Here is a 21,285-nt window from a genome sequence, read left to right on the forward strand (position 1 = left end):
TTCTCTCTCCCTATCCGAGTCTTACCCAGGCTGGTTTAGCTGGTGCCTTGGGCTTTGGAGTCACTAATTAACCAAAATGATTTTGATACCATTCTCGGAGGTTCCATCACCTCCATTTCCATAGTTGATGGGTGGCGACTCCATTTCCAGCCCAAGTGGCAAAGTGAGCCCTTTTTTCGACGCTTACACTTATAAAAAAGACTCCTTTATGTAACTTGAAATTTGAAACATTTTGTAACAGAGGTCAATAAGCTAAGTATGAAGTAAACCCAAAACTCTACATGGGCTTTTCATACTCTTCTCTTTATACTATATTCCTCTCCTCTTCTATAGATTTTTTGCTTCTTCCTTTTATTTTTACCACCACACTTCTGTTGCTCCAACATAAATAATGTAAATAGCTAGATTATTAACAATGAACCGAGGTTAAGTAAGAGTATAAATCATATACTAACCGTTCCAGCTGTTATTTTCCGAATAAACTCTATCCTATTAAAGCTGTCATTGTGCCCCATTTTGCCCCACTTCATTAATCGTGGCCTAGCAATGTGATTTGATGGTCTAGCCACTGTACTATGCTCAAACAACCATGCCTACAAAAGAATTACATTCATTTAGAGATACCAATAGTAAATTATTTTCTTCCACTAAACAGGAAACAATACACAACCATCAAGAAATTCTTGAGTCACATATACACACCATCACAGTAGCAAAACAACCAAATATTGTGCCTGAAAAGGACCTTTGACCATCATTTATAGGCATGCTCGTGTAACCAACAACACGATTAAGGCCATCTACGATGAATTGATGCACACATCGTGCCCATGAATATTCGGATATGTGTGCCAGATCATTGATGTAATTGGCCTACACAAGGCTCACACGGGCCCCCCTTGTGGAAACAAAATCAACCCAAATAGGTGCAAGAGAATCAACTTCACCACATCTTCAGTCGATTCATTCAATTTCTCATGCACTACACTAAGGAACTTCTCCTCTACTGTACTCAAGAGCGGTTGGGTGGAGGAATCACCGCTAAGTCCAAACAAATGATTAATGAACTCTGGAACCGACGAGTAGATGCCTGTGATCACGGAACATCCTTCTAACCTCAGTTCCAATATTAGCGCAATGTCCTGGTCGATAAATGGTACATACACACCACCTAAATTGAATGTACAGGTCTCTGGGTCCCACCGTTGTACCATCTTCACGATAAGCGCCTTATCAAAAGTGCTTGGTGGAATGCAAATTAATTGTCCAAAGGGGATGGCATTAAGAGCTTCATTGTGCTCCCTTCTTAACCCCAAGTTTGAAATAGGCTCATTGAAGCGTTTTGGTGAACATCTGGTGCAAACTCCCTTATTTGCCATTGCTTTCAAAATGTACCTTCAACAAAATGTAAGTATACAAAACATTTGTCATCAAATTACAAAAAAAAAAAAATAACAAAAATACATACAACATACTGTTACAAGGTTTGCAACGTGATTGCCAAAATGTATGATTTTATTAACACAAAAAATATAACTGTTAGAACAATATAAACGCCATTACACGACATTAGTCTGATTCATAACTTGGAAAACAGGAGAAATAATGCTTGCCATTGCTCAGGTTGTGGCAGAAGTACCAATGAGAAAGATGAAGGGAAATGCGGGATTTACAGATAAAAATAAAGATTAAAAAATGGAGATAATGACAGAGAATGAAGAAGGAAAGAGGGTTAGAATCTTACCTTGTCTTCCACTGCTTGAATGAACAGGTTCGGTCTTCGGATGTGACATGGAAAATAGTGAGTAAAACTAGATGTTCGGTCTTCTGATGTGGCAGCCCTCCGCTTGCAGAAACTCTGTGGTCTTCTTCAAACGAACACCGGTGAACGGAAGAAGTTAAGAAGGACGTTGGGAGGAGAGAGAAGATTAACTGTTTAACCGTAGTGGGATGTTAGGGGTATTCCTTCGTTTTTCTATAGAGGGTCGAGAGTCAAGTGGGTACCAGGGGTATTTTTATAATATGACGGGATGTTGGGGTGATGTGGGTGTGGAACAGTGGAGTTGATGGAAATTTGTATTTGCAAGGTATAAAAATTCGAAATTTCTAAAGTAGTATAGTGCTTTTGGAGGTATTTTTTTATGGAACGGGATTTGCTCCTCATTTGTATTTGCAGGGTATAAAAATTTGAAATTTCTAAAGTAGTACAATGCTTTTGGAGGTATTTTTTTATGGAATGGGATCTGCTCCTCACACAGGGCTTATCAAATGCACATCCACCGTGCATTGGGAACATCTCCCGTGAATAATAACTTATAAGTACGAGAAGTGTTCCCAATGCATGGTACGATATGCGTGTGAGGCGTGAGTGAGGCGCCCTGTGTAAAGAGCAGATTCGATATCCTTTTTTATTCCCTTGGTTGGGCGGTAAATTCCCCTATTTGTTATTTAACGTCTTCGCGCTTTGGTCCGTCTCCAGACTCCAGCGGGATCGACATTCAAACACTTGCTTCGAATGGACTGATATTTACCAAACACCGCCGAGATGTCACAGGGGTAGATTTGCAGTGGAAGAAACCCGTGCGGCGTCCAGACCAATGTAGGCCAGGACAAAGCCTTTTGTATGCTTAGGGCTAGGAGTTGCCCGATGAGATGGCTCCTCCAAGGTCAGTAGCACTGGATCATGACCTCAAGGCTCATGGTCGGGGCACTCTACTAGCTCTTGTTGGTCCATGGGAGGTGCCACTTACGTGCTAAAGGAGGATGGCCATGATGAGAGGCGACTTGGTGCCGATGTAGTGCCGTTGATGAGAGGCAGCTACTGGGCCGGAACACACCCGTGTGCTATGGGCAATGGGATAGCTCATTCAGTTTAGGCAAGAGACTGGCGTGGTGAAGGGTCATGCTTAAGCAAGGCCCACATGCCAAGCCTCCCTTGAGTGTCAGCGGCGCAGTGCTGGTCCATGCACTGTCCCCATGAGCATGTGTGCGCCCATGAGGAACCATGGTAGCCATGCTAGCCATTAACAAGGGCCGCCCCGCATGGGATGTTGGTCTAGGAGTGCCAAGGTTAGGCACCCAAGGAGGTCGACCACCCTTCCTCAAAGAGTACGTTAAGCTTTTGGAGGTCTGCCTGAAAATAACATCATTTTTCCCATAAACGCGAAAATGACAATGGTGTCCCTTAATGTAAGCCCGCCAAGCGTAGGCAAGGCTATGCCTGTGTCAGACGGTGACAGGCTCCCCCACTCAATCCATTGTCATCCTCAACAATAGCTCCTTCTGTGAATGAGCGTCTGTGTCCCGCCACATCCACGTGTGTGTCAGTTCCTGGGCTCGCCTAGCCAACCCAGGTCTCGCCTATGTTGGTGTCCATTTATGGGGACAGAACCATTTCACCATATCGACTTGCCTAGACTTCACCCCCTGTGTTGAGGTTACTCAAACTGCGCAATGGCTATGCCGTTGAAAGTGTGTGAGAAGGGCCCTCAAAGAAATTGGATGTGTGTGCTTCACGGAGGTCCGCCCCATGTATCATCTTTATCTCAAGGCTCGACCGTCTTCTTGGTAGCTTTTCGGTGGTGCTATCGAACGCGATGTGATAGGCCTACTCCTACTGCTGAGGTATGTCCTGGGTGTACCCTTTCACCATGCCGACCTGCAAACTTTACCTCGCTGTGTTCGTGTTACTCAAACCTAGCCATGGCTTATGCTCTTTTGGCCCTCGAAACTACACTTCACTTCACCGGTTCGGGCTACATCTTCGCTTCGAGGGGGCCCCAATGTGTTGCTGCCTCAAGGAGATCTGAGCGCAATGAACACGAGTGTGGCAACTTTTACCCATGATGTTGTCGAACATGCACTCACCTTGTGATGTATGTTGTTGCTGCCGCGAATGTTCCGCCTTGTTGTTGAACTGAGCATGTCCTCCGATGCATTGCCGGTGTAGGGCCGCCATGCTCCAACGACTAGTGTACCCACATTCCTATCATTCAAACATTGTGCCTTCAACTAAGGACCCGTTTTGTGCAAAACTGCCACTTCAGTGATATTCCTTGACCAATTGTCGACACAAACCAATTTCGGACTACTGTCCCTGCCTTAGTAGTGCCTCTGACAAGCTACGGAACAATGGCTTATCTGTCATGAAACCAAGATGTAGGTGCACCGCCCAACACCTCACCAAAATGAACAACAACTGATGTCCGTGAGGAAGCATGACACTCCCCCACTCAAATCGCCACAATATGCCTTCCATGTAATGGCTCATGCGTTTGCCCCCGCATGAGCACTGTGACCAATGCGTCTGCCCCTGCAAGGGCGTTGTTTTGGGGTCATTGGAATGGGGACACGATGAATGGTCTCTTGCCAGGCTTGATGTGAATGCTTGCTCGCTCGTGCCCAAGTGGAAGTGCCGAGGGACCGCACCCCACGATGTTGCTTGTTGAGATTACCGCTTCAACTAGCTTTGTGTGCATCTGCTCTGATACCAGCTACGACAACAGTTGGCTAGCTTGCTTTGATACCAACTGTCACGGGGGTAGATCTACAGCGGAAGAAACCCGTGCAACGTCAAGGCCAAGGTAGGCCAGTACAAGCCTTTTGTATGCTTAGGGCTAGGAGTTGTCCGATGAGATGGCTCCACCAAGGTCAGTAGCACTAGATCATGACCTCAAGGCTCATGGCCGGGGCACTCTACTGGCTCTTGCCGGTCCATGGGAGGCACTACTTACGTGCTAAAGGGGGATGGCCGTGATGAGAGGCGATTTGGCGCTGATGTGAAGGGACTCCTGTATGCCGATAATGCTGGACACATGTGCCGATGATGATAGGCAACTACTGGGTCGGAATACACCCATGTGCTATGGGCAACGGGATAGCTCATTCAGCTTTTGCAAGGGGCTGGCATGGTAAAGGGTCTTGCTTAAGCCAGGCCCGCATGCCAAGCCTCCCTTGAGTGTCGATGGTGCAGTGCCGGTCCATGCACTGTCCCTATGAGCTTGTGTTTTCTCAGAACCCTGGTAGCCATGATAATCATTAACCAGGGATGTTAGTTTAGGAGTGCCAAGGTTAGGCACCCAAGGAGGTCGACCACTCCTCCTCAAAGAGTACGTTAAGCTTTTGGAGGTCTGCCTGAAGATAAGATCACTTTTTCCAAAAATCTTACAAGCGAAAATGATAATAATGTTCCTTAACGTAAATCCACAGGCTAATACGGTGACAGAGCCGTAATTAAAGCCAAAGAGGAGTCGTATTTGCACGATCCAAACACCTCCGGCGGAAGTAAAAGAAACAGGAAAATAAAAAAAAAATAACGATGAAACAGTCTTCCATCGGCTTACAACTTTATATATACAATTTACATTTCTGTAACCATTATTAAACAGTCGTTTCCGTTCTCAGCTTCCGAAATCCGAACCCTCTTACTGCAGGAGCAAATCAGGAGCAAACCTCCTACTCACATAGGGAGAGAGAGAGAGAGAGGGGGGGGGGGGGGGCAGGTGCAAATGGCTGGGGCTACGCATCAGTTGCCGCCGGTCTCGAACGCTGGTGCGGTGTCAACTGCAATAGGCAATCCTGCTTCCGCATTGCATATTAACAAGTTGTTCGTTGCGACCGTGGCAGAACGCCTTTCCATGCAATTGAACGCACAGCGGTCCAACCCCCAGGAGTTATCTGGTCTCTGCATTACGATGGCTAGGTATGTTTCCTCTCTCTCAATTTCATTTGTTTTATTTTCAAATCTCTTTTAATTTTTTTGTTTTGTTTCTGTGTTTTCAGCTTGTTCCTATATTCCTTCTTTTTTTCCTGGTTTACTTTACACTGATTTTTCTGAACCCCGTCAAGGGATGGGGGTGCATGGTATTATTTACCTGGTCTGTAGATTCTGGAGTAGGTATTGAATCTGACTGTGATAACTATGAAGGTTAATTGCTGGTTTTGTTAGTGAAAGAAGGTTGTTCGCGTGCCGCAATTGACCAATATGTGTTATAAATAATTTAGATCTGTACTTCTTTGGATTCTGTATTTACTTGAACTTGCATAAGTCTACTTTGTCTTCACACTAACTGCTAAGCAAGTGTATTACTATAGAAAAATAAAAAAGCATACAATATAAGTGGATAAGGGAGACATTCCGTCACAGAAAATAGACCAACCGCGCCTGTACAAACTAAAAAAAAGCAAGAGAAACAAATCAAGACCTACAGGATATCTGACATCTGAAAAATATGATTCTGGTACAGCAAGAAAAAACAAGAAACTATCCTCCAACACGCCTGAGCCACAAACCTCAAGCTGGAAACCAAAAATCGAGTCAAAAGGAGCACATAGAATATGAAAGCAACCTATACCCTATATCATGGTTCTTGGTAATCCCTAGGCTGGCGTGGTGTGCCAAGGCAATATGAGAGTTCAGAAAAGGGTAATCTCAATGGAGGTATCTCTGTCTGAATTTCTTTTGGTAAAATCTCTTATTTGGCTTTGAACTTCTCTTCATCCATTTATGCTAACTTGAGCTGAATAAGATTCATTTATGAATCAAGGATGGGATGATAATCCATTTGAAGGTATGGTGGTCCATTGACTATTGTCAGGTCAAGTTCTTAAGTGTTTGGTTGTGTAAGTCTAATTCTGAATAATCCACTCCAAAATTCTCCAAAGAAGCTGCATGTGAAAACCAAATACTCTATGCTGTGACCATCATAGGTGCAAAAAAATATAGCTGTGACCATCATATTTTTACTAATATGAGGTAATATAGAATTATACAACCAACTCATTACCATGTACTTCTCTTGCTCTCGCCGAGAAGTTTGTATCAGGCTTCTTCTCTCCAGTAATAAATATATCCTAGTTTCCGATGTGCACCAATGGTCATTTTGGATGATTGTACCCATTCTAGATAGTTGTACCATCCAATTTAACTGTAGCATTAATTTCAGATCCCAAAGGATCTCTGGAACCTCCCACACCCAAACCTAGGTCACTGGTTGATTTCAGTTCAACACCACTGCCCTCCATATTGTCTCAAACAACTAAAAGTAACAGTAAAGAGCAAAGAAATATCTCATGAATCAGATTGATCCCACTTAGATGGTCAAAAAATTCTTTCGGAAACGAAAAAAAAATAAAACACTTACCCGGAGAGAATTCTTTCCTGGGAACAGAAATAAATAGGAGAAGAGGCTGTTGATCTCACCAAAAGCTAAAGCAGACCAGAAACAGAATCACCCCTTATATGAAGCCCCAACAAGCCAAGAAAACCTTGAGCGCCCAACTCTAGGTCAAAAAACAAAGAGTCCACTCTGACTAGGACTCTTCTTCTTACTCCAGTTCTTCTTGATTTTGATGCCAAATCACAAATCACCATCCTCATGACTGAATCCCATAAAAAATCCAAGATCTAACCCTTCCTTGATCATTTGATCAGCCCTCTTACATCTCCATGCAGTTGACTGATCTAGGGCCGCATGAAAAACTCTAACCAAGGTCTAAAAGGTGCTTTGATACCAAGTAGAAAACAGAAAAATGGAAAACAATAAAGAAAGATGAGAAAGAAGAAAGGGTGGATTGAACAGTAAATCCTCAACAGTTTTCCCTAGTGGTTGATGTATTGAGTTGTCTAATATCTACAATGGGTAGGCTGGATGTCTAACATCTATAATTGGCTCTTCAGAGTAGGAGTAATCATTTCCAGCTTGGCCTAACCAAGCCCAAAAAATTTTCAGGCTTGGGGCTAGGTTTTGTGTCAAAGTTGACATGTGTACCTGTGCATACCTTATTCTCTTAGGTTAACTATTCTTATATAAATAAATGTAAAACCTTCATTCACATAATTAGTTGATGCAGGAGTAATGATATAAAAGGTGCACAGGCGATGTGTATTTCAGGGCCTGTGCCTCACCTAGGCCCAAGCACAGCCCCTTTACAAAGGTGCATGCCTAGCACAACCCCCTTTTTTGCTAATATTGTTCATTCATTCTTATTAATATAAGATGGTTTTAAGAGGTGGGGAATTATAATTACAATTATAAAACCAGTTTCATGATTTTGTCCCAATTAAAAATTGAGTTGGTTCTTGTACTTGTCTATCCCGAACCGATGCAGACTTGGAACTGATTATTTTCTTATACTTTTTATCATATTTTATGTTTGAAATGGTAAATTTGATAGGTAATAAATAAGGTTATTAATAAAAGTGTTTACTATATTAACATATAAATAACTTAGTAATTTTATCATTTTTATTAAGGTTATATTATCAAAATTTAAATTTTAAATTATTATTTAAATAAACAAATATAATTTTCAGATAATCAGGTTTAGACCCAATAGACCCGACTATTAACTGGGACAGTTTTGGATCTGTTGTTTTGTCCTGATTAATAATTGGTTGGGACTGGTTCTACCTAGACCTGACCTAGACCCGACCCATTGACAGTCCTACGCTTGACCCATCCTGGAACATCTTCCTCATCTGGTTCAGACTTAACGAAATGGCCAGCTAAGCATCTTTCTAGCCATCTCACTCTTTCAAAAACCCCTTCACTCAATTTGATGAAGACTTCCTTCATTGCAGTTTACCCTCAAAAATATAATCCACCTTAACGTTCAAGTTGTTCCCAAGGATTTGTGAGTGTTGGGTGGCCATGCATTTTAATGTCTTAGGCCCAATGATCAGCCTGAACCCGCACAATATTTTTATACATATTCAAATATGATATCATAGTCCCAAAGCCTAGTATAGGCCCTACACTTATGTTTCAGGCCTGGGGTCTAGGCTGGGCCAGGCTCGGTTTTAACCCTTATCATAGGTGCTAAGCCTAGCCCGACCTGGGCTATGATTACCCCTACTTGAGAGGGTAATATTTTGTCAAGATACAGGGAAGGATGGGATATTTAGTTTTTTGTCTTCGAAAAATCTTAGGATCAATATGGAAAAGGGTTGTTTGATGGATTTGAATTTGCAAGGTAGTGTCATACAGAAGTTAGCTAGTGTCCTGGTGTGTACAATGTCATAGAGTTTAGGCTTATCTCTAGGGTGTAATCTAAGATCTCTCTCATTTTGGGGATCCATATTCTTAAGAGTTTGGCCTCTTGGGAAAGGAGTTACATTACATTTGGAGGCAAAACGACTTGTCTTCTAAAACCAGAATATGATAGGTTGCACTCCATATTAAGAAGAGAAGAGGAGAGAAGAGTTAAGGAGTGATTCAAATGGGGGAGAAGTTTATCAATTGGTTAGCTGAATTGGATGGTGGCCCCTGGGCCTTAGCTCATTACTTGACTGAAGCAAGAGACATCCTTTCCTCTTTGAATGAACAATCGGGCTAGATCCCTAGGGAGATAAACACTGTAGCTGATGGCCTAGCAAAGGCTAGTGTTCGCAGGGATTATCTTTTTAGTGATAGTTCTCTTCTTGTATAACTCTTAGAGTTTTCAGCTCTTTTTATACATCTTCTCATGTACTCTTGTTTCTCTTGAATAAAGCTACCTTTTCTCAAAAAAGGGAGAGAAGTTGGTTTCCCTCACCCAGTCAATCACCATAAATAGAAGTCTTTTATTACATAAAAGAACAATTTGTCCCTGTATAAGGTGGGGCAGGTTGTACAAGAATAAAACAGAAATAAAGGAAAAAACAGAAAGAACCCTGTTTATTCACCACTTAACATCCTCAATCAAGTCAACCTTTCTAATTACCCTGTCTTTTTCTTTTCTATGGGAACCGGGAGATACAAGGAAGGATCACCTCGTAAATTGGAATAGAAGGGAAAATGGAAGTGGAATCTTAGTCAGCATATTAAAGAAGTTATCATTAAAGAACAATGGGTGAAGTTTTGATGTCCCTGTTTTGTTCATGGAATGATAGAAGCATGATTAATTATACATTTGTTACAATTAAGTATTTATTTGGCTTATAAGAAATTTTATACATATCTTACAAAGATCTACCTTAAAAGGTTGTTGCTTGCATAATTGTTGCATACATTTACATACATGGTGTTTTACCTAATGCTTTATATGTTCTCCCTCTTATTTGGCTTTTTTGTGTGGTGAAAATCTCAACTTTGTTTGCTTATAAAGTAATTTCTTCAGGCCTATATTATTTACTCCGAGTAACATGTTATTTAAATTGTTTACATTTCTGCTTCATATTTCCTTGCTATGTTTGACAAGATTTGCTTTGACAAATACAGAGGTATTGATTTAGCAGTTGCATGGAATCAGGTTCCAGCTAGAGTTGAAGAGTTGCCTCCAATATGTAGAAAGGTAATAGACTTGTACATTTCTCATCTCCATTCCTAGTGGCAGATGACCTTGTAGTTTGGTGTTTTGGCTTTGGGTTGAAATTTATTGTCCCAATACAAGACATGGAAATCTGGAAATAATCGATTTGGCTACAGTTTTATTTGCAAAAGAGAAACATAAAAATCATAATGCAAAAAATTGCAAATTTCCAGTTGTATGAAGTTCTTAACAATCTTTTGCATTATTGCATTGCCACCTGGAATGGTAGAAGCGATGTTTTGAAAACCAGACTGGGCATATGACCTATAAGGCTGGCTGTTCTTGGTTCAATGGTTGAACTGCAGTTTGACTGCATTCTCAATGACTTCATCTGAGATAGTAAGGTACTCCATTATTGTTTCATGTGCTACATCATGTTTTAGCAATCTCATCTTGGTCCGTGATCTCATTTTCCCCACCACTAAAGAAGTAATCATGCTCTTCCTTCTCCTTCCATTTGTAATGGCATGGAAAAATTTTGTATTTCCATCACCTTCTTTGATCCATCTCTCTCTTAACTTTTGCTTCCAGCATATCTCCTCTCTCAATAAGGTCTCCCCTAGTTCTTTCTTCAAGTTCCATATCAGCTCATTTTCACCTTCATCTAGAGTTCCTTCTACCTCTTTGCTATCTATTGCCTCAATCTAAGAAATCAAATCAACTTTCTTCTCCTCCAATCTCCCAAAATTTTCCCTATTCCACTCTTTGATCTCCTTTTTCAACAATTGAAGCTTCTTTAGGAACTTTTATCCTTCCAACATTGCAGGTGCGGCCATACTATTCCACCAAACATTGACTTTCTCTTTAAAATCCGGGTGAGTGAGCCACATATTTTCAAATTTGAATGGAGTTGGGCCACCATCACTGATTCTCTCAAACAAACAGATGGGCCAATGGTCTGAGGTGATTCTTGGTAAATTTCTCCCAACTAACCCTGGCCAATGCTCTTCCCAGTTAGGTGAAACTAAAAACGTATCAAGCTTGGATAGGATAGGGGATGTTTGAAGGTTTGGCCAAGTATAACAGGATTGCCCTAGAGGAATATCTCTTAGCTCAAAAGCTTCAATAAAGGAGTTGAACTTTCTCATACTCAATTTAGTTCTTTGCCTACCCCCGGTTGTCTCAATCACAAACCTTGCTACATTGAAATCTCCCCCTAAACACCAAGGTCCACCCCAGAGTCCCCTAATATCCCCAAGCTCCTCCCATAATTTCTTCCTTTCTTTATATGAATTTGGCTCATAGACATTCGTGAGAACCCATTCAAAACTGTCATGCACACCCTTTAGCTTAATAGAAATTGAGAATCGGCCTACCAATTCTTCCAAACATTGGACTACTTCTCTCCACATTGTTACAATGCCCCCCGATGCACCCCAAGAGGGAGTGAAGCTCCAATTAATATTCCTCTCTCCCCACAAGCTTCTTATCCACTTCTTGTCTTTTTGAATTTTGGATTCTTGAATTAGAACAAAATCCGGTCTCTCCTTTCTCAATACCTGTTTGACTACTCTTTTTGTGGCTCTTCCTAATCACCTTACATTCCAACTAATAATCTTCATGATCACATAAAATACTGGCCCCAACCCTCATCTAGCCTATAGACCTCCTCTCCTCCCTCCCCTAGCACTGAACTCCTTATCCCCTTGCACATCACTAATGAGTTTTTCAACTTCATTTAGCTTCCTTCTCCTCTTGCCCCATTTTTCTTTACTTACCTTCTTTTGAGATTCCTTTTCTTTAATTTTTTTCCAACTTTCAACCCCATTTTATCAGCCAAAACCACCACTGGGTCCTTTGCACTCTAATCTTCTTGGCTTCTTTTACTATCTCCCGCCTCCTTCTTTTATTCCTTCCCCTTAACTAAGACCCTCCCAACCTCCTCATCACTCTCACCTTCTTGGGATTGAATCCTTTTAGTGGTTTCTTTTTCCCCATCTATACCCATCCCCCTATCAGTCCCTGCTCCTTCCTTAAACTTCTGCCTCCTTTCACCCCTAGCCTCAGCCACACCCACCCCTTCTTCCTTTCCCATTATCTCTCTCTCTCTTGCACCAACTACATCTCCTAATCCCCTACTCATCTCTCCTTCTTCTGGCATATTCATGGGCAAATCGTAGCCTTGGATGGGATCTGATGAAACTGTAGGACCAACAAAACACATATTAGCATAAAAAACTAAACCAGCAGAGTTACCAAAAGGTTGAGAAGAAAGTATGATGTGCGTTTTAGTAACACAGGAGTTTCAGTGACCTTTTCCATTTGGTGCCTCTCCAAACCCCCATCTTCAGTTCTAACTAGTTGGGAAGGCTTCGGATGAGTATTTGACTTGGCCATCTTAGTACTTGTACCCCCACCCAGAAGATCCTATGTAACCTCCTGGATCCCCTGCCAAAACACCAACTTATCATCTTGCTCCTGTCTCTCGCCTGGAATGAGTTCCTTACCCTCTTGGATACCTCTATTCCCCTCCTGATAAAATAAAGATCCTTCAAACCACTAACCGGTGTCAGTCGCAAATCACCATCTCTGTTCGTACTTGGGTGAAATACATCTCCATCTTGTGATCTCCTCTTATTGATTGCGGCCTCCTTTTCATCAAAAAGGGAAACAATGTGAAGGTCATCCCCACTCTCCACGCTGACCTGAACAGTGTCTGCGTAACTTCTGCTGCTAGAATCATCTTCAGAAGAGAAACCGTTGTCTGAGTCTTCACAATTGATCCATTGATCCTCTACATCATCGTCCTTCCAGTCCGCCTTAGTCCTTTCATAGCGAGGGTTAGGCCTATTGCACCTAGCCCACTGCAACTGCAAAGACTTCGAACCAGTTCGACTGTCTTGGGTCGATGGGGACGATGATAGATCATGAGTACCATCCCCCATCGACTTACTAAAGCCCACACATGTGCCCTTTAAGTCATCACATGGGAGAGAATTAAAGACTGGTTCAACCCAGGAGCAGCATGTGGCCCATTCTTTTTAAACCTGTTTTTTAAGACTTCCACAAAAGACGGTTTGTTCTTCGGGCAGACTGACTGGTGAAACTCAAAAATATGTGAAGAACCCCTTTTTAATGGCAAATTGGAGCCAAACAGATTAAAGTTTGACGGTCCACCTTCTAAAACAGAACCGACATTAGCACCGCTGTTCTTCCATAATTTCTTGTCCACCTGGCAGTCTTCTGGACACATCACCGTCGTCTCCTACCTCTTTACCTTCCTCCCACAGCAACGTTTCAACTTCCATCACTAACCAGACTCTCCGCCACCGGCCCACCGCCCGCCGGAGAAGATCTCGACTGATCTTGGAACCCGCTGCGGGTTAGAGCCCTTTACCTTGATCTTTGCGGCTTGAAGAGAGGACAGATCCACTGCTATAAGCAACCCTCCACAGAGTACTGCCACTTGGGAGAAAATCTCCTGCTTCCATAGATTGAATGGAAGCCCAATCAGTTTTATTTGAATAGCTTCCACTTCCTCCAACACGAACTCATTGCAGGAAGGGTTCCAGTTCTGCAACAAGGCCCAACCTTCCCTTGTCTGTATTTTTTCCGTGACCTCAAGAGAGCGACCAAGATCCAAAATGGCTGCCTTCTTCTCAAATGGAATCAGGAATGCTTGTTCTATCTCCGGAAGCGTCTTCATGACATCAACTAGAACTCCATTCCAGTCTACCACTTCCTCTATGAATCTTATCACCTTTCTCTTTTCTCAGTCTTTCAAAGATCCTTCTAATACCAGCTTTGGGCACACAACTGCTCCACCAACACCTTTGATCTTTTCTTTCTCCTCTTCTCCAACCTGTGAGATTGCAAGGCTCTTATCTGCTACATATCTTGTGCTGACATTTCTGGGACTTGTGTAGGGATGCTTGTTTTTTTTTCCAATCCCCACCTCCTTTGCTCAAAATCATCTAGAGCTCCTGCAACCATAATCCAACCTTGCTTCTTTTTTGCTTCTGGTATACAAATCGCTTGCTTCTTTCCATTTCCAAAAGCTTCAGTTAGCTGAATGTAGGTACCCCTGTTATTGTTTTTATTCTCCGCCAAGAATCTTTTCCTACCACACACCAACTCTCCTTTCCATCCGGGCTCAGCGATGGCAAGTATTGTTCCATCAAGGAAGCCCTTGAACCAGCAAATCGCCTCCCTCCCTAAAACTACTACAGATCTCTTATCTTCTCTGATTTTAATCCCTGAGCCTCTACTGATTTCTTCCAGAAGAAATATTTTCTTTTCCACAACTGTTATCTTCCTCCACTTTGTCGCCGGCAGGAATCTTTCCTTTGTCGTTATCTCAACTATGCTAACATATCAGATTGCTGCTCTCACAGGTCTTTCCTTTGTCGTCACTATCCAAGAGAAACATTTTAATTCCCTTATTCTACTTGGGCCTAAATATGTATCAAAAGTTGCTAGTTTAGCTTGATTTTGGTCTCATTAGAAAGATTTTTTTAGTTTCCTGCCCAGAAAGCCCAAGATCACACCTTTCTTTTTTATTTTGTTTTTTTTGTTGGTAAAAGGTAGAGTTTTGCTGCAGAAAGATATAAATTATGAACAATTATAAAAAAAAAGATATAAATTATGAACACCAGCTTCCATGTACAAGAAGCCCCTGTTCAACAGGTTTGTCCAAAAAAATCACCGGATCTAAATATTGAAGATTATCAAAACAACATGCAATTAATAAAAGTTGTGGTAAAGGTCCCCAACAGGAGCTTGACGGCTAGTCAACATCTTAGCAAGCCAACATCAATAGCCAACTGCCATGTTTGAGAGAGTATATTCTGATGTACAGTTGTTTTGAAAGATGTACAAATTCCTTCCATTCTATAGGACCCAGGTTGTGGCTCCAGGTATAGGTTATACAAAAACCACACTTAGACATGAATTGAGCATGTTATAGAAGATTCATTGGACAGCTCATGCAAAGGCCTTGGCAACCATTATGTTAATGGCGACCTGGTACAAAACACTTAGAGATTTAGACATTTAGTTAGAGATGCAAAGGTTTTGGCTACCACTCTGAACTGTTTGTTCAACCGGATTTCAACATTCAAGATCTGCTAGAAGCCTTGCTTTGTTTGTATGTGGAGGTGTGGAACAGGCAGACTTGTTTTAGGGGGCCCCTGACCCAGGGTGAAGCTAAGTACGGGATTATAATCATTCAACCAGTTTATTACTGATCAAAGAAAAAAAAGCACCCAAGCAGTTCATTTTCTTCAGCTTCTAGCTATTCTGTATCTCTCATGTCTCGTCAATCCTAATTTGGACTCAGGTTATTCATATTTTTAATGAAATTAACTTGCTGTTTTTTTTTTAAATTATAGCAGTAAAATGTTATGAATAAATAATTTTTTATGTAGATCAATGTTTAAAAACTCAATGATATTAGGTTGGAAGACAGCCACCTGACCTGACTTCTAATTTACATTACTAAAAAGGGTCATTACCCATCTTGGTTCCAGCTATCTGGGGTCTTGGGGGGAGGGGTAGATGGATACAGTCCTAAACTTTTTTTCATCTATTTTACATTATAAGTAACACAAACAGGTGTGTTAGTGTCGACATAGGGGTAGTTTTGTCAATTTGTTTATGTTTGGTGTGAGGTGTCACGTTTAAGTTAAGTGATGTGTCCCATACTTAAGTAGGGGCACAACAGACCTTTTGGTTTTCATTGGAAAAGTATAAATACAATCTGGACGACTAGGGAGAATAGAACTCTCTCTCTAGTTCGAACCAGTTTTTCCTTCTCTTTTCTCTTCTCTTCTTCTTCTCTCTCTATCCTTTTTTAGTTTTCTGCTACTGTTGTTTCTTACTGAATTTTAGTGCAGGTCTGAACTTTATCATGGTATGAGAGCAACTGTGACAAATTCAGATCTGCCCAGAATTCTCTTTACTGCCATTCAGCCTAGGGTTTTCCAGATTTTTGCATCATCAGTTGGAGATAAGGAAAAGGGCTGAAAAGGAGTGATCGACCTTTCCCTTTGGAGGTTTTTATGCCTTCAGTTGGTGGTTTAGTGGGTGTTTGTGGTGGTTTGTAGGGAACCCTTTAATTGATGGTACGAAGAGGGTTGTTTCGGGTGGTGCAGGTGCAAGTTGTTTCTTTGTTGATTGAATAGGTGGATTGTATGGGTGTTTCAGTGTGAATCGAGTGGTTGGTGAGTTGCTATGTGAAGGGATGGGATATCCATCACATGGACGCCCAAGTCTTGCGGAATGGACTGGGCGAGTTTCAAAAAAAATTTCTTCCATCTTTGCAAGGAATCGAATTCCCTATTTTAGAAAACATATTTTCAAGGATCAATCTTGAACCATGAACCAAACCAGATCTGAACCAAAAGGAGTAGGAGGGAGGATGTACCTGATACGGAGAAACAATATCTCCCAATGGAGGTGTTCACGCCCAAGGAAGGATCCAAAATCTGCTCCCACTGAAGATGGCGCAGTGCAGGATGGAGCAGAATCAACAATGTTTTTCCAAAAGAACTTGACCCTTCACAAGAATCAACTGGATGGCTTGTGAGTACAGCTCCAACCAATCTTTTCCCAAAAGATTGGAATCAAGATCAGATCTTGATTTCTCTCAAGAACTGGAGATCGAACTGAAGGTAATGGTGGTGGCAGGAAGGAGGCGGCAAGAGAGTATTCGCAGGGTGCAAAATTCTCTCTTCTTGTGATTTCAGCTCTTAAGAGAATTGAACATCAATCACTAACTGTTATCGCCCCTCTCTCCTTTCATAATCTTAAAGGGATCAGCTCCTAATCCCATTAGGAGTTGCTAATCCAAATCATATTTGGATTAGAAGTCCCTTTAAGTGATAAGGGATAACCCTTATCTTATCTGTAGATTAGATCAGTCATCTCCTAATCTAATTAGGAGGCTTCCAGATCTAAATCTCATTTAGATCTTGGACTCTCTAAGTGGATAGGGTCTAGGCCCAATCCTATCAGCTGATCCATCTCAGAATTCGCCCCTTTTAATTGACTGATCAAATCAGCCCAGTTCGAAATGGGCTTAAGGCCCATTTAAGGTTATGTACTCACTTAGCCTTCCAAACTGCTGCCCAGTTGGGCTTCCTTGTATGGCGTGGGACCCAAACATTGATCTACACATCAGCCACATGGGTTCAGCCCAGCCCAGCCTTTGTTACAAGGCCTGGCCGAATACACTGTTATGGACAGTGCACTCCCTGAAACCCATCTTATGGGCTCTATGGGCCCAACACTTGGCCTAAGTGGTCCCTGGGCCAAGCCACCTTGTAACACCCAGGGACTGTGGGCAGATGCAAGATTAGCCCATTAGGTATTATCCTCAATGGTCTTACACTTAACCTCTCAGCCCATAATGATCAAACATTGCCCGACAAGGGAGGACCTCTCCCTCGACTGTAAGGAACAGTGTTGCACTCTCTGCTTACATGGATCCCGGGAATTAAAACATTTTGCAAATCATTTCGAAACCATAACATGTATATATATATATATATATCTTTATACAAATATATTTTGCAAAACAAAATCTCAACAATTGAAATCGGCTGCCGGCAGTCTTGGTTTCCATCAGAGAGAGTGCATCCCCGATCATTACCTTTGTTTGACAAAGGGGCTGATCCTGTCACTATGATCACCCACTCAGATGAATTCTCGGACTGTCCCAACATACCCAGGTTTTGACCCCCACTAAGGATCTCATTGATTGGTACATCAAAGACAGCCCAATCCGACATCTAGTGCAGTATCATAATCGAGTCTAGGGGTTAGGTGTAACTTTCCAGTTTTGCCCATCTATCTCCAAGGTCCAGGGCAATACTGGAAATCTGGTCCGGTTCTAAGGTTCTATTAATCCTACACTGCATGTGCTTCGGGTCTCACCCTAGTAGCTGAGACAAGCCACCCCAACAGTTGGCCGCACACCAGTGTCAGGCTTGGCAGGATAAATCTCCCCAGACTTACCCAATGGCTGTGAACATTCTAAATTAACACAAGTCTCATTAAGTGTCTAGTTTAAGGGTATAACACAGAAACACACCACAGGAACATGAATCAAATGTGTACTTTATTCATTTACAATAAATTCATAGTGTACATAATTCTGATTGAAGCTAAGGGCATACAACTGTCTAACACTATGTTGAGGTAGGTTTGTGGTGTGAATTCAGGTAGGTTTGTGGTTGTTATGATTCGACCTGCCTTGGAGTTCTATTTGTCTGAGATCAGTCACGTAGAGAGATGTAGAAAGGTGGAAGAAAGAGAGAGAGAGAAAAGGAGAAAGTCTGGTTCGAACTGGAAGTCAAAAAACCTAACTCCATTCGGCTAGATATGTGCTTTTATTATTAAAATAAATGGAAAAGAAATATGTGCCCTTATTTAAGTAAGGAGCACTGGTTCTAACATAATATTACAGATCAACAACCTTAATATAAGTATAAAGACAGAAATACCCCTTACGCTAACACTCCCCCTCAAGCTAGTGAGTATATATCATATAATCCCAGCTTGTTACATATGTAGTCCACTCTTCCCCGACTCAAACCTTTTGTAAATAAGTCTGCCCACTGGTTTCCTGTATTAACGTATGCAGTGTCTAGCTCTCCATTCAGCACCTTTTCCCTCACAAAGTGACAGTCAACCTCAATGTGCTTGGTTCTTTTATGAAACACCAGATTAGAAGAAATATGAACTGCAGTCTGATTGTCACAATAGAGTTTCATTGAAGTATTGATGTTGTACCCTACTTCCTGTAGAAGGTTCCTTAGCCACACTAATTCACAAGCAGTATGCGCCATAGCCCTATATTCTGCTTCTGCACTACTTCTTGCCACAAATGTCTATTTCTTACTTTTCCATGTCACCAGGTTCCTCCCCAGGAAAGTGTAATAGCCTGTGGTAGACCGCCTATCAGACATAGAACCGACCCAGTTAGCATCAGAATACCCTTCTATTTCAAGTTTTCCACCACTTTTGTATATCAAACCGCGACCCGGAGCCCCTTTTAAATACCTCACAATTCTCAGAACTGCATTCCAATGAGGAATTAGAGGTTTCTGCATGAACTGACTTACCACACTAACCGCAAATGAGATGTCTGGCCTAGTAATGGTTAGGTAGTTCAATTTACCTATAAGTCGTCAGTATCTGCCAGGGTCTTCAAACACTTCACCCATATTACTGCTTAGCCTAGTATTTGTGTCCATAGGTGTTTCATTTGGTTTAGCACCCAACAAGCCTGTTTCTTCCAGCAAATCAAGCACATATTTCCTCTGGCACAGATTAATACCATACTTAAATCTCGCTACCTCTATCCCCAAGAAATATTTCAGTTTACCAAGATCCTTTGTCTGAAAATGATCTTGTAGATAAGTCTTCAGCCTGCCAATACCCATGTTATCATTCCTGGTAATAACAATATCATCTACATACACCAACAGTATTTTTCCTCCCGGAGTCATGACTGAATACAGAATGATCAACTTGGCACTGTTTTATACCAAACTTCTTTACCATCTCATTGAACCTACCAAACCATGCTCAAGGAGACTGTTTAAGCCCATATATAGCCTTCCTTAGTCTGCACACTTTACCATCCTCCCCCTGATCACAAACCTTGGAGGTTGCTCCATGTAGACCTCCTCGAGTAAGTCACCATGCAAAAAGGCATTCTTGATATCAAGCTGATATAGCGGCCAAGCATACATAGCTGCAAGAGAGATCACAACACGATTTGATCCTATCTTAGCAACTGGTGAGAAGGTCTCTGTGTAGTCAATACCATAGGTTTGGGAGTACCCTTTTGCAACCAATCACGCTTTCAGGCGTTCAACACTACCATCGGGTAGATACTTAACTGTATAAACCCATTTACAACCAACAGCTTGCTTCCTAGGAGGAACGGTGAGGTCCCAAGTATGATTATGATGAAGGACTGAAAGTTCTTCTGCCATCGCACAACACCACCCTGGAGAGGCAAGGGCTTCCTGGACATCCTTAGGGACAACAACTGATGATAACAAGGTGACAAACTGGCGATGGGAGGCAGAAAGGTGAGTAAGTGAAACATAATTAGAAATAGGATGAAGGGTGCAAGTGCGTTTACCTTTCCGCTAGGCAATGGGAAGATCAAGATCAGATGCTGGGTTCGGGTCTGGAGCCGGATTTGTCAACGGTGATGTAGCCGGAGTAGTAGCTGGTGCGCGTGGGCGATGTGTATACACTTGACGGATAGGTGGGCGTTCAACAGGTGGTGGCACTGGAGGCAAGGATTTGGTCACGGCTGGAACAAGGGGAAGAGGGTCGGCAACGGGAAGTGGAAGAGGAGGAGGTGACGAGGAGGAAAAAGTATCACCGGACCCCAAAAAGAACGGAGTAGACTCAAAGAAGGTGACATCAGCACACACAAAGGACCGTCAAGAACTAGGATGGTAACACATACCCTTTCTAGGTCCGAGAATAGCCAAGGAAGATGCACTTGAGAGAATGGGCATCGAACTTGTTCTCGGGACCCAGATTATGGACGAAGCAGACACACCCAAATACCCTAGGAGTAAGAGGAAACCGAGACAAGGCGGGAAATAGGATCGTAGACGGAGAATAACCATCAAGGATGGATGTGGGCATCCGATTAATCAGAAAGCAAGAGGTAAGCATCACATCACTCCAAAAGGGTTTGGGAACATTCATGTGATGCATGAGGGATCGTGCTATTTCCGAGAGATGGCGATTCTTTCTCTCAGGCACCCCATTTTGTTGTGGGGTGTAGGTACATGAGGTCTGATGTATAATGCCGTATTGGTCCAGGTATTCTTGAAATGATGAGGATAAATATTCACGACCATTATCAGAACGGAAAACTTTAATGTGAATACCAAATTGATTACGAATCTTAGCATAAAATTTCTGAAAAATGGTAAACAATTCACTTCTTTCTTTCATTAGATAGAGCCACGTCATCCTTGAAAAATCATCTACAAAAATGACAAAATATCTATACCCATT

At 42.1% G+C, this 21,285-nt stretch overlaps 1 protein-coding gene and 1 long non-coding RNA gene across 8 annotated transcripts in view; one reads left to right on the plus strand and one right to left on the minus strand.

Moving 5' to 3' along the window:
• Positions 1-469: 469 nt before the first annotated feature.
• Positions 470-1,967, minus strand: LOC104590458 (uncharacterized). Its single transcript, XR_016077923.1, has 2 exons — positions 1,745-1,967; positions 470-1,395 (listed from the first exon to the last, which is right to left on the minus strand). It is a non-coding gene; the product is annotated as an uncharacterized LOC104590458 (long non-coding RNA).
• Positions 1,968-5,322: 3,355 nt separating this feature from the next.
• The window catches only part of LOC104590459 (uncharacterized), a 92,167-nt gene continuing 76,204 nt past the window's right edge, over positions 5,323-21,285 (plus strand). For 5 of the 7 annotated variants that reach the window (XM_088889488.1, XM_088889489.1, XM_088889491.1 and 2 more), the window contains exons 1-2: positions 5,323-5,701; positions 10,200-10,272. In XM_088889488.1, coding sequence (XP_088745614.1) covers positions 5,508-5,701; positions 10,200-10,272 — 267 coding nt within the window. In that variant the 5' untranslated portion in view covers positions 5,323-5,507. The remainder of the gene's footprint in view (positions 5,702-10,199; positions 10,273-21,285) is intronic. The other 2 variants (XM_088889490.1, XM_019196527.2) reach the window with 2 other exon arrangements.

This window comes from Nelumbo nucifera, chromosome 6 (assembly GCF_055504915.1).
Source record: "Nelumbo nucifera cultivar China Antique chromosome 6, China Antique-T2T, whole genome shotgun sequence".
Taxonomy (NCBI): domain Eukaryota; kingdom Viridiplantae; phylum Streptophyta; class Magnoliopsida; order Proteales; family Nelumbonaceae; genus Nelumbo; species Nelumbo nucifera.